General features: G+C 43.1%; 1 protein-coding gene across 1 annotated transcript in view; it reads right to left on the reverse strand.

Moving 5' to 3' along the window:
- TTC19 (tetratricopeptide repeat domain 19) overlaps window positions 1–12852 on the reverse strand; it is a 28373-nt gene that overhangs the window by 12274 nt on the left and 3247 nt on the right. The window contains exons 5-7 of the mRNA XM_064582719.1: window positions 12398–12454; window positions 12021–12082; window positions 9688–9782 (exon numbers count right to left, since the gene is read on the reverse strand). Of these exons, the coding sequence (XP_064438789.1) occupies window positions 9688–9782; window positions 12021–12082; window positions 12398–12454 (214 nt within the window). The remainder of the gene's footprint in view (window positions 1–9687; window positions 9783–12020; window positions 12083–12397; window positions 12455–12852) is intronic.

Here is a 12852-nt window from a genome sequence, read left to right on the forward strand (position 1 = left end):
AAAATTGCCAGAGAATCACCTCTAAAGGAGATCTGGCCCATATGGTTTTCCAACTCTCCCTCTCCTTGGGGGCCTCCCTCTTCCCTGAGACACAGCAATATTGAAATCAGGCCAATTAATAATCCTATCACGGCTCCTAAGTGTTCAAATGAAAGGAAGAGTCACATGTCTCTCATTTTAAATCAAAAGCTATAAATAATTGGGCATCTCAGAAGCTGAGACAGGCTGAGGGTGAGGCCTCTTGTACCAAAGAGTCAGCCAAGTTGTGAATGCAAAGCAAAAGTTCTAGAAGGAAAGGAAAAGTGCTATTCCACTGAACACACGAACGATAAGAAAGTCAAACAGCCTTATTGCTGATGTGGAGAAAGGTTTAGTGGTCTGGACAGAAGGTCAAATCAAACCAGCCCCAACATTCCCTTCAGCCAAAGCCTAATGCAGAGCAAGGCCCTAACTCCCTTCAATTCTGTGAAGGCTGAGAGGTGAGGAAGCTGCAGGAGAAAAGTCTGAAGCTAGCAGAGGTTGGTTCAGGAGGTTTAAGGAAAGAAGCCGTCTCCATAACACAAATGTGCAGGGTGAAGCAGCAAGTGCTGATGTAGAAGCTGCAGCAAGTTCTCCAGAAGATTCTAGATCTTCATTAAGATATAAATACGCTACACTAAACAACTACACTACACCATATAACAGATTTTCAGCATAGATGAACCAGCTTTCTACTGGACGAAGATGCCATCCAGGACTTTGATAGCTGTAGAGGAGAAGTCAATGCCTGGTTTCAAAGCTTCAAAGGACAGGCTGACTCTCTTGCTAGGGGGCTAATGAAGCTGGTGATTTTATGTTGAAGCCAATGCTCACTGACCACTCCCAAAATCCTAGGGCCCTTAAGAATTATGTTAAATCTACTCCGCCTGTGCTCTATCAATGGAATATCAAAGCCAGATGACAGCACATCTGTTTACAACATAATTTATTGGATATTTTATGTCTACCGTTGAGACCTACTGCTCAGAAAAAAAGATTCCTTTCAAAATATTACTGCTCGTTGACAATGCACCTGGTCATCCAAGAGCTCCGATGGAGATGGACGGTGAGATTTATGTCGTGTTCAGTCCTGCTAACACAACATCCACTCTGCAGCCTGTGGATCAAGGAGTCATTTCAACTTTCGAGTCTTTTTACTTAAGAAGTACATTTCACAAGGCTCTAGCTGCCTGATTGTTCTGATGGGTCTGGGCAAAGTAAACTGAAAACCTTCTGGAAAGGATTCACCATTCTGGATGCCATTAAGAACATTCATCATTCACGGGGAGAGGTCAGAAGAGGTCAGAGGAGGAAGTTGATTCCAACCCTATGGATGACTTTGAGGGGTTCCAGACTTCAGTGGAGGAAGTCACTGAAGATGTGGTGGAAACAGCAAGAGAACCAGAAGCAGAAGTGGACCCCGAGGGGCACATGGGTGGTGTAGTCGGTTAAGGCCTCTGACTCTTGATTTCCGCTCAGGTGGTGATCTCAGGATCATGAGATCCTGACTCAGTCAGGAGTCTGCTTGAGATGCTCTTCCTTTGCCCCTCCCCCCATGTGCGTGCTCTGTCTCTAATAAATAAATATTTTATTTTATTTTTTAAGATTTTTTTTTTTTAATTTATTTATTTGAGACAGAGAGAATGAGAGGGAGGAGGGTCAGAGGGAGAAGCAGGCTCCCCGCCGAGCAGGGAGCCTGATGCGGGACTCGATCCCGGGACTCCAGGATCATGACCTGAGCCGAAGGCAGTTGCTTAACGAACTGAGCCACCCAGGCGCCCTAAATAAATATTAAAAAAAAATCTTATAGGGGCGCTTGGGTGGTTCATTCGGTTAAGCGTCAGCCTTTGGCTCAGGTCATGATCCCGGGGTCCTGGGATTGAGCCCCACGTTGGGCTCCCTGCTCAGTGGGGAGTCTGCTTCTCCCTCTCCCTCTGACCTTCCCCTGTGCTCGTGCTCTCTCTCAAATAAATAAAAAAATCTTTTAAATAAATAAAATCTTATTTAAAAGAAAAAAGTAGAGCCTGAACATGGGACTGAATGGCTGCAATCTCATGATACAACCTGAATGGACGAGGAGCTGCTTCTCATGGATGAGCAAAGGAAGTGGTTTCTGAAGACGGAATCTCTTCCTGGTAAAGACGTTGTGAGGATTGTTGAAATGCCAACAAAGGATTTAGAATACCACGTGAACCTAGCTGATAAAGCAGCGGCAGGGTTTGAGAGGATGGATTCCAATTTGGAAAGAAGTTCTATGGTGGATGAAACGCTATCAAACAGCACCTCTTGCTACAGAGAAATCGTCTGTCAAAGGAAGAGTCAATCAATGCAGCAAACTTCACTGCTGCCTTATCTTAAGAAATTGCCGCCGTCACCCCAACCTTCAGCGACCACCCACCCACCCTGATCAGTCAGCAGCCGTGAACGCTGAGGCAAGACCCTCCACCAACAAAAAGACAATGACTTCCTGAAAATTCAGATGATGGGTAAGAGTTTCCAGCAATAAAGTATTTTTCAATTAGGGTACGTGCATTTTGTAACCATAATGCTACTCCACACCGTAAACATCAGTTTTATCTGCACTAGGAAACAACCTCATCTGACCCACTGTATGACCACATGCCCTTCGCTGTAGCCGTCTGGAACCGAACCCGACACCACTGCGCATGTCTGTGTCGCAAAGCCAGTGTAGCGAGTGACTTTCCTAGCAGAGCTGCTGTCCCAGCATCCACTCTTCTGTCACAGGACTCAAGCAGAGTGGAATCCCGTCCTCTGCTAGGAATGGATCCCGGTCGATTTCAGAGAATCGGGCTACTCCGTCAGAGGACTGTGTCAGAAACGCCATGTAACCAAATTCCAGCCAGTGAGAAGGAGGGATGAATCCACCTGGGAACTTGTAGCAAGGATTACCCTGATTCTAAGAGAAATGCCAAAGAAGTTTCCTTTTCCTCCGCGCGTTGCCATTTCTGGATGAGATTCCTGGAACCTAATACTGTTACTTTTCAGCCACCAAGGGAGCATGTAGAGAAAGCCAAAGCACACAGAGAATGACAAGGGACGGGAAGAATCCCCCCTTCAGGATTTCAATGAGCTGTGGGTCAAGTAACTCAGCAGTCTGCCCCTTTCCACCGAAGCGCCAGTTACATGACATAGTATGTGCCCTTACTGCTTATTGTAATTTAATTGAGATTTTTTGCTATTTGCAGTGAAATGCTAACTTATCAGATGGCAATCTCCCCAAATTCATTTAATAACATAATGCAAATTTATAAATTCAAAGCACTGTAGGGATTTGACAAAATGATGGAAAATTCAGGTAAAAACCGAGTGAAAATAAAACGGGAGAAAATTTTACACAAGAAGCACGCGTGAAATCTGTTTATATGTAACTCAAATGTATGCTACCATATAATTCAAACAACATATACCGTTGTAAGAGCCATCAGATGAATGAACTGAATGGAAAGCCCCAAAAGAAACGCAAGCGTATATAATTTAAATAAGCACGTTAACGCGGACAGATTATCATCTTTTTTTTTCTTTTTTTAAAGATTTTATTTATTTGAGAGAGAGAATGAGAGAGAGAGAGCATGAGAGGGGGGAGGGTCAGAGGGAGGAGCAGACTCCCCGCTGAGCAGGGAGCCCGATGCGGGACTCCATCCTAGGACTCCAGGATCATGACCTGAGCCGAAGGCAATCGCTTAACCAACTAAGCCACTCAGGCGCCCCCAGATTATCATCTTTAAGAAAGCAGTTACAAACATCACACCAAGATTAACTGCAGGTGTGTTACAAAGTTATGTTAACACAGTTTAGAAACAAAGAAAAAGAAAATTTAAAAGAAAGATGGCTGAATATTTATCTGATTTCAAAGTTGAAAAATACCTTTCTAAGCATTAAGCTCCAGAAGAGCAGGGACTTCTGCCTCACTTCCCTCTATTCGAATCCTAGAATACCTGGCATAGAATAGCTGTTCTAAATAATTCTAGATAGTTATTTAAAATTAATAAAAGCAAGGAAATACATATAAATGAATTCAGATCTAACTCCAAAAAGATTAAAGGCAAGTGCAAGTCATACTGTGTGATTCATTTATGTAAATTTTTTTTTAAGATTGGTTTATTTATTTTAGGGAGTGCATGTGCGTGCGCAGCAGGGAAGGGGTTACAGGGAGAGGGAGACAGAATCTCCAGCAGACTCCCTGCTGAGCATGGAGCCTGATGTGGAGCTCGATCCCAGGACCCTGAGATCATGACCTGAGCTGAAACCAAGAATCAGACGCTTAAATGACTGGGCCACCCAGGCTCCCCATTTATATAAATTTTAAAAAAGAAACCTGTACAAACTACCTAAGCTTCAGCAGACCAGTATCTCTGGGGTGGGAAGGGGAATGGGACTGGGGCAAGACACACAGAAGCTGCAAAGGTATTGTTAGTGTTGGGTCACTGCCTATTCTCATTGTTCCTTAAACTATACAAATGTCAGTTTCACACTTACTTTTAATTAAAATAAACAAAAAAACCCAAAACCCCAAACTTTATAGACATGAGTAAGGGAAAAGAAAAAACCTGACAGGACAGAGTTAATATTCTTACAGAACAGCACCAATAAATGATCATCCTCTTTGCTTATCAAAGAAATGCTAGTTAATGGATCCCTGCTGTATCACCAATCTGGCAAAGGTTATAAAAATCAGTGAGTTTTGGGGGGAAGGGGCACACCGCCTTATCACAATAATGAAAACCAACAATGGTTAACCCTCAAGTAGCTACTCTGTACTAGGCACTGTTCTAAGTGCTTTATCGATATTAACTCATGAGAGAGTATCACTCTTAGTCACATTCTGAAGATCAAAAGCACACAGGGATTACTTAATTCGACCAAAGTCACAAAACAAATAAATTCACAGAACCAGAAAATGTAAATTAATACAGTCCTTTCGAGGGCAATTTTGCGATATTCATCAACAACCTTAAAATGTGCTGCTTTTGACCTGGAATTTCAGTGCTGAGACACTATTTTAAAGAAACAGATCTGGACACCACCTGTCGTCACAGAAGACTTCACTTCCATGCAGACATACCGTTCCGGACTGAACACATGCATTTATCTCTACTCTCTCCCAAATCATCACTAAAATCAGAGTTAAAGGATAAAAAACATTTAAAGTTACAAGAAAAAAACAAAACAAAACAACAGAAGAATCAAGGGAGAAGACAAAGATCAAAAAAACTGTGGGAGATGACAAGCAGAGGACAAAAGGCAGTAAGTGACTAAGCCCATGACAGGAAGATGACTGGACGCTGCAGACAGCCGACAGGCTCCCCAGAGCCCCAGAGCAGCTTAGGAACTCAGAAGAGCAAGTACTACGGTTAACAGAAGAATCGGTCATACACATAAAAAACAAGCAACAAAAACACCTCTGACTTTAGAGGAAACAAAAAGTGGTACACAAAAGCAAACGCAATCACGTGATCATGTTACTTGGCTTGACAACTAACACTATTGATATATTTGCAATAATGCAGACACGACCAAAGCTGCACTGAATCTTCACTTTTCTCTAAGTTAATAGATTCTAAAAATAATAAGTCAAGAAATAATTTTGTTATTTAGAAATATGAAGGAAAATACCAGAAGAAATTGGTTAAGAGTCGAAAATGACTCCAGGAAGACATGTGGCAAAGAAATGCTATTTTTAAGTTAATTCTTATAATATTCCTTGATTTCTTATACTATATAGATAATATAAGAAAGTAGTTTAAAAAATAATTTGTTCCAAGAAATTACAGAATATTCAGAAAAACACAAATAAGACATAAATCCCCTATAAATCTACCAACCTGAGATAATCCTTGTCTATATTTTGGTATCATGCAGCCCTGCTCTACACCTATATTTAATCTACATATTCTAGAAAATTAGTCTCCTCTTAACTACACTGTTTAGTAATCTGCTGTTTTCACTTAAATTTTTATGGGCATTTCCTCAGTAAATACATATATATTTACAACATGAGGAACAAAATGAGTACCCTAGACCAAGTTTTTACGTGAGCTGAAGTAAACACTTTTGGGATAGAGTTAGTCATGTCAATTAAAAGCATATGAATTCAATAATGGATTTACTGTTTAAAATGGAATGGGGGGGTTGCCGGGATGGCACAGTTGGTTAAGTGACTGACTCTTGGTTTCAGCTCAGGTCGTGATCTCAGGGTCATGGGATCAGGCCCCACGTCCGGCTCCACGCTCCTCTTGGAGTCTGCTTGCGATTCTCTCTCTTCATCTGCCCCTTGCCCCTGCTCATGTGTGTGTGTACACACTCTCTCTCTCAAACAAATAAGTCTTAAAAAATAAAAATAAAACTGAGTGGGAATAGATTTCTTTAGAAAAAATAAGGTTAAGGATAATGTAACACATTTTCTATATCTATATCGTGTAACTAGTAAAACATAAAAACAATGTTTACATTAGAAATTAGTTTGCTTTCTCCAACAAGAGTTCCTTCGCCTGGAAAAAATATTTTCACAACATATTACTAAATTAAAAAAAAAAAAAAGCATACACAGTATAATCCCTAATTTTTTTTTTTTTTTAAAGATTTTATTTATTTATTTGACAGAGAGAGACACAGCGAGAGCGGGAACACAAACAGGGGGAGTGGGAGAGGGAGAAGCAGGCTTCCCGCCGAGCAGGAAGCCCAATGTGGGGCTCGATCCCAGGACCCTGAGATCATGACCTGAGCCGAAGGCAGACGCTTAACGACTGAGCCACCCAGGTGCCCCCCTTATTTCTTAAAATGTAAACAGCACAGGGGGAAAACAAACCTGCAAAGACATACACCAAAATATCAACAGTAGCTCTTTCTTAGTACTACTATGGATGATCTTTATTATTTTCTTCCTAATGCTTTTCTAAATTTCCTTAATTGCACTGATATTGCTTTTGGAGTCAGAAACTTCTAAAAAACGATGCTATAAGTGAAAGACAGAGAGCAAGGGTGTGAACAGTTCAAACGTGACCAATTTGGTAGCTAGACTTGTTTTTACATCTTTTGTCAATTCCCTGAACACACTTCCATACCATCCTGAAACTCTCCTTGCTGCTGCCTGGTCTTCTGTTCTTACAGTCACCAGTTCCCGAGCCTCCACTGTGCACCAGGCACTGCTCTAGTACCAGTGATTCAGCAGGGAATAAAACAGATGAAATCTCTCCTTCTTTGACAGGGAAGACAGATACTAAGACACTTGGAACCAAAATACACTTTTAGTGGCCACACAAACATGAAAATACAACAGACACACATATGCTCCTACTTTCAAGTGTGAGGAAGAAAAAGTAAAGGACAGGTGGGAAGAGATCACTGTTTTAGTCAGGGCGGGCCTCCCGAGGAGGGAGCCCAGAACCGAATGAAGACAGCTGGCCATGCAAAGATACAGGAGAAGAGCTAGGTAGGGGGAGCAAGTGAAAAGGCCTTGAGATGGCCTCGAGCTTGTACAGAACAGCAGGGAAAAGACCAGTGTGGTCAAAGTGGAATGAGCAAGGGTGAGGGCACTGGGTGATGCATAAGTAGGCAGGGGTCAAATCATGTAGGGCCTTACAAGTCCAAAGGGGTCCTGAAATTTATTCTAAAGGTGATGCAAAGGCACTGAGTTTTAAAAGACCACTCTGCCTGCTACATGGATAACAGATTGTGTGAGGGAATGCAAGGAAGCAGGAAAACCTTTGAGGAGACTTTACAGGTGTTCAGGCAAGAAACAATAATGGCCTGGACCAAAGTAGTAGGGTGAGAGGATGAGACATGGTCTGACATGGATATACCTTGATGGGGAATCCAATATAACTTGATGACTTACCATCAGGAATGAGGAATCATAGGTGATTCGTAGGTTCTTGGCTAAAGCAACCAAGTGAATGGTGGTACTATTTACTGACTGGGCTGACTGGTAGAGAAGCAAGTATGTAAGTGGCAGAAATCAAGAGACCTGAGGCGCCTGGGTGTCTCAGTCAGTTAAGTGTCTGACTCTTGGTTTCGGCTCAGGTCATGATCTCAGTCAGGGTCGTGAGATCGAGCCCCGCATTGGGCTCCGTGCTCAGCTTGGAGTCTGCTTGGGATTCTCTCTCTCCCTCTGCCCCTCCCCCCACACTCTCGCTCGCTCTCCAAAATAAATAAATAAACTCTTTAAAAAAAAAAAATTCAAGAGACCCATTTCAGACATATTAAGTGTGAAATGACCACTGGACATTCAGGCCAAGATGTCGAGCAGACAATTTTACCCAGTACATGTCTGTAATCCATGTGTAAGTTGGGGATGAAGAGGTGTAACTGATATTTAAAGATATGGGACTAAATGCTATCTCCTAGGGTGTGAGCCCCAAAGTCTGCTAACTTTAGAGGTGGCTAAGGGGAAGGGGAGTGACCAGTGAGGTGTCCCAGAAGCCAAGTGAATAAAGTGTTTCCAGTACCAGGGTCAGAGCTGCTAGGAAGTAGAGCAGATAAGATAAGGACTGAGAACTCGTGACCTTGATAAAGGGGGCTTCAGCAGAGTGCTGGAAGAGAAAAACCGGTTTATGTTCAAGAGAGAACTGGAAGAGGGGCACCTGGGTGGCACATTTGGTTAAGTGTCTGACTCTTGGTTTCAGCTTAGGGCATGATCTCAGGATCGAGATCAAGCCCCGTGGTAGGCTCTGCGCTCAGCACGGAGTCTACTTGAGACTCTCTCTCCCTCTCCCTCTGCCCCCCCCGCCCTGGCTCTCTCTCTCTAAAATAAATAAAAATAAATCCTAAAAAAAGAGAGAGAGAGAGAACTGGAAGACAACAGGTAACTCTTTCAAGTCATATGTATTGCTTTAGGGACAAGAGTTGACCACTGTTTCTCTAGCATCTTGCTAGCTCTCGGCACAGAGTACATGTGAAGCAAGCATTACCAAATAAATGCTGAATCTAAAAATGCCCAGTATTTCAAACCATATTAAGAAACCTGAATGGTTGAGAGCTAGAGAGCATCCTGACCATCCCATTCTGTTCCTAACATCATTCTTTATGTTCTTCCCTCCATAAAGAGGATGAACTACAAAAACTTGAGTTTCCCCGGGGCACCTGGGTGGCTCAGTCGGTTAGGCATCTGCCTTCGGTCATGATCCCGGGGTCCTGGGATCGAGCCCCACATCGAGCTCCCTGCTCAGCAGAAGTCTGCTTCTCCCTCTTCCTCTGCCCCTCCTTCCTGCTTGTGCTCTAACTCGCTCTCTCGCTCTCAAATGAATAAATAAAAAAATTTTTTAAATGACCCTGAGTTTCTCTTCACCTTTTATAACTTGGTACATATCCAGGACCAAAAGGTAATTAAGTAGCATTGTGACTGGTAGCTGAACCAAGAGAAAAGAAAAAGGCCTTCCCTTTCTGCTCCCCAATTTTCCAGAGATTATACATAATAAAGTCAACAAATTATAAACATGTCACCAAACGGTTAAAAAAGCAAACAGTGGTCAAGTTATTCAAACAAAACATCTTATTCCAAACCTTCTGCTGAGATCTTAAAAACAGCCACTTAATTCCCCAAATGGGTAACTGGCCCTCCCCCAATTCAGGTACCTCGCCATCTACTGCAGTGTTAAGAGTGAAGCTCTGAGGCAAAAAGGCAATGTCCAGAAAACAGTCAGGTTTCCCTACCTGACAAAATGTCTTCTGCTAATTCCTTTTGTCTTTCAATTTTTTCCTCTAGAGTTGAAATGCAGAATTCATAGCCAGCAAGAGCAAATTCCTGTCTGTAAAGCAAAGATCAGCAATCGGCTGTTCACCTTTTTACAAACTCCTTGTTTATTCGCATTTTCCGGGCTTGGGTGTGAGCATTAGCAACACAGGGAGTGTACGACGGGAAGAGGGAATGCTGCTTAAAGTTTCTAAGGAGTCTCAATCTGCCATTTTGCAGAAGTTTTTAGTCACCCATGTAACCTAGCTTAAGACAAAAAAAGCTAAGAATGCTGCTATAATCTTAGTAAAGGACAGAACCAGTGGCTTCCACCATCTCCCAGCAACGGTTTCCAGTGAGTCAGTTTCTCCATTTGGGAAAGCCTTACACCCACTCAAAGCAATACTGATATGAACGGAGGCTCAGGCCACCTGCACCAAGGATGCTGACTACAGATCTCATGCAATTTCTGGAGAGGTTTACTAGCTTTGTTTATTAGCTTTCCGACCTGTTAGGTCTTCAGCGGGGAAGCTTCTTTTACATACATGGAATTCCTGGCTATGGCACTAGAAGGCACTGAGCCTGAATCTAGCCCGGGACCCTCGACCAATTGGAGAGGACATGCAAACATCAGGCAGACGGACTCTGGAGAGAAAAAGTGTCAACTGCTGGTTTCTAGAAAGACATGCACGGACACAGCAGAAATTCCTTCTCCATCCAGAAGCTCAGCCCTGGTTCTTGTCTTCCGTGGTGGCTCTGGTTTCTTAGCAGAAATGGCACTACCAAGCTCGCCCCTTCTCCTCTAGTGCTTTGCCGGGGAGAAGAGATGACCCCACTGCTGTACTCTGTTCCCAGAACAGAAGCTTCTCCAGACCAAACTTTGGCAGGAGGGACCCTATCCAGCCGGGACTTGGAGCAGGAGGAGGCTGCCCACTTGATGTTTCTAGTCAGAGCAAAATGTCTAGAAACAATTCCCTTGCTAATATTAGCCTTCCTAAGCCCCAAGCCTAGTTATATATATTCTGGTCTCATGTTTCTCTTAATAAAACTACACGAAAAAACTACTTTTGACAAGCATACAGAGTAACTAACAGGCTACTTATCAGGGGCTACTACTTTCACTTGTACGAGACCATGAATTCATCTTACTCTCCACTGTGATTAGCTTCGGGCTTCTTTTTATCCCACTTCATAGCCCATCGGCCTCCAGTTCTGTTTGTGACTCCTCCAAGAGAGACTGATCCTAGCTGCAATGCTCCCCAGCACGGGCCAACCTCAAAGTGCCTCAAAAGACTTGAAATCAAAGGCCCGCAGAAGTTCCAGCCCATCTAGTGTCCAAGCAAATGCAGGGAGCGAGCAGGTTCTGTTGATAAGGAAGGAGCTGGGACCAGTGCCAGGGACCCTGGGCTCAATGAGCACTCGTTATAGCATTAGGTTTGATGTCATTCCAAACCTCTGGTACCCAGCTACTGCAGCAACTAAAAACCTAAGGAGAAGTTAGTCTTAGGTCCTCCCTAAACGCACTCCAACATATATAACTCTCTAGGAGTTCTTTGCTTACATCCTAGGTGTTTCTTCTTTGAACTCCACCTAGAGAGAATGGAAGGCACGAGGCCTCACTTATCGGTGTTCCTGGGACCATTTGCACACATCCGATTTATCTTCTAAAGCCTTTCCTGTGTAGCAGGAAGATTCTTCTTTACAAGATTTCAGACTCATCTAATACTTTTAAATTAACACCAATTTCCTATCTTACTTATCCAGAGCTCGCTCACTCCTCTATTCTGAGGTATTTCCCCTTCTTAAACCTCGCTACCTGATCACCTTTACATGCTTTAAAAACACTGCCTACTGGACTAGCCACTGAGACACTCCCATACCAACTCCTTCATCACTCAACTACGTATCTACCTTCCTGGTTTGTTGATGCTTATATCCCAAAATGGTTCTTTTAAAGTATACTACCCCAACGGCTTTTACATTGCTCCCTCCTCTTCCAGGCAGAGCTAAACTAGTTCTAACTGTAACTTCCCTTCCCAGTTCAAACAGGAACAGAAAAGCTGATTAGCTTCAGGGCAGCCAGAGGGGTGAGGGCTGTCTGCCCCACTCAGCAGGCTACTGGAAACAGCTGGGCAAAACTAGAAGACTCAAGACCTCAAAGATGGGGTGCGGGGAACACTGTGAGTGAGACCCCGGTTTGAGACGCAGATGATTGGAAGCCAAATGAAAATTACATAACATCCTAGGGTTAAAGTTCTCTGCCCACAGCCCAACTCCCTGGCTTCTGCCACACCTGGATTCTGACTCTACTTACCTATTTTGAGCAGCATAGATACTGGCCAGTTTTAGGGAGATTTCAATTATTGCATTGTCTTCCTGTTGGGAGAAAGGAAATGAAGATAATTCACAACATGTTAAATTTCCTCATGGATTATTTCTGATCAACATCTAGAGAGACTTTGGTCTAAAAGCCATAGTCTTTACCCTTCTGGAGGGATTAGGCAATTGGATCCCTCAGCAACCATGCTTTTGCCCCAGGGGAAGACTGGTAGTTGTTATACAGGTCTGAGGAAAAAAAAATAATCCACCTTTTTTCACCAAAGCACATGGTGGGGACTGAGCGGAGTTTTCAGGAAGCAAAACTATTTTGAAAACTGCTCCAGCTAGCCCAATCCTAGGCAATGTCCTTACCTGTTGCATGCCCCCTCCAAGCAGGTAACTCATTGTTGCTTTAAAAAGTTTTTCTGCCTAAAAGCATAAGGAAAAGATTTTTCTTTTACTTGGGACCTTGGATTCTAAGTACTAGTCTGATGCATCATCCCCTTGTAAAACACAACACACACCCCTATATACACAGAGCAAAATATCCTTGTGATGGGAAAACAGACAAAAATACCAGGACCCCACCTCTTCTGGGCACCTTAAAAACTACTCTGTAATGAGTAGAAACCAACTTCAACTAAACCTACTGTGGCAGAGACTGCAAACTATCCCCTAATTATTCACTCTCCTGTCCTTTTAGTTACAACATCTCCTCAGTTTTTAACAGATCAGCCTCCTTTGCACTTCGGTATGGTCATACGATGAGGTTTTGGCCAAGGGATGCAGGCAGAAGGAACGCGAACAATTTTTAAATTCTATTTTAT

The sequence above is a fragment of the Mirounga angustirostris genome, unplaced genomic scaffold (assembly GCF_029215605.1).
Source record: "Mirounga angustirostris isolate CCGP_5_RB_7025 unplaced genomic scaffold, mMirAng1.0.hap1 SCAF_17, whole genome shotgun sequence".
Classification (NCBI taxonomy): Eukaryota; Metazoa; Chordata; class Mammalia; order Carnivora; family Phocidae; genus Mirounga; species Mirounga angustirostris.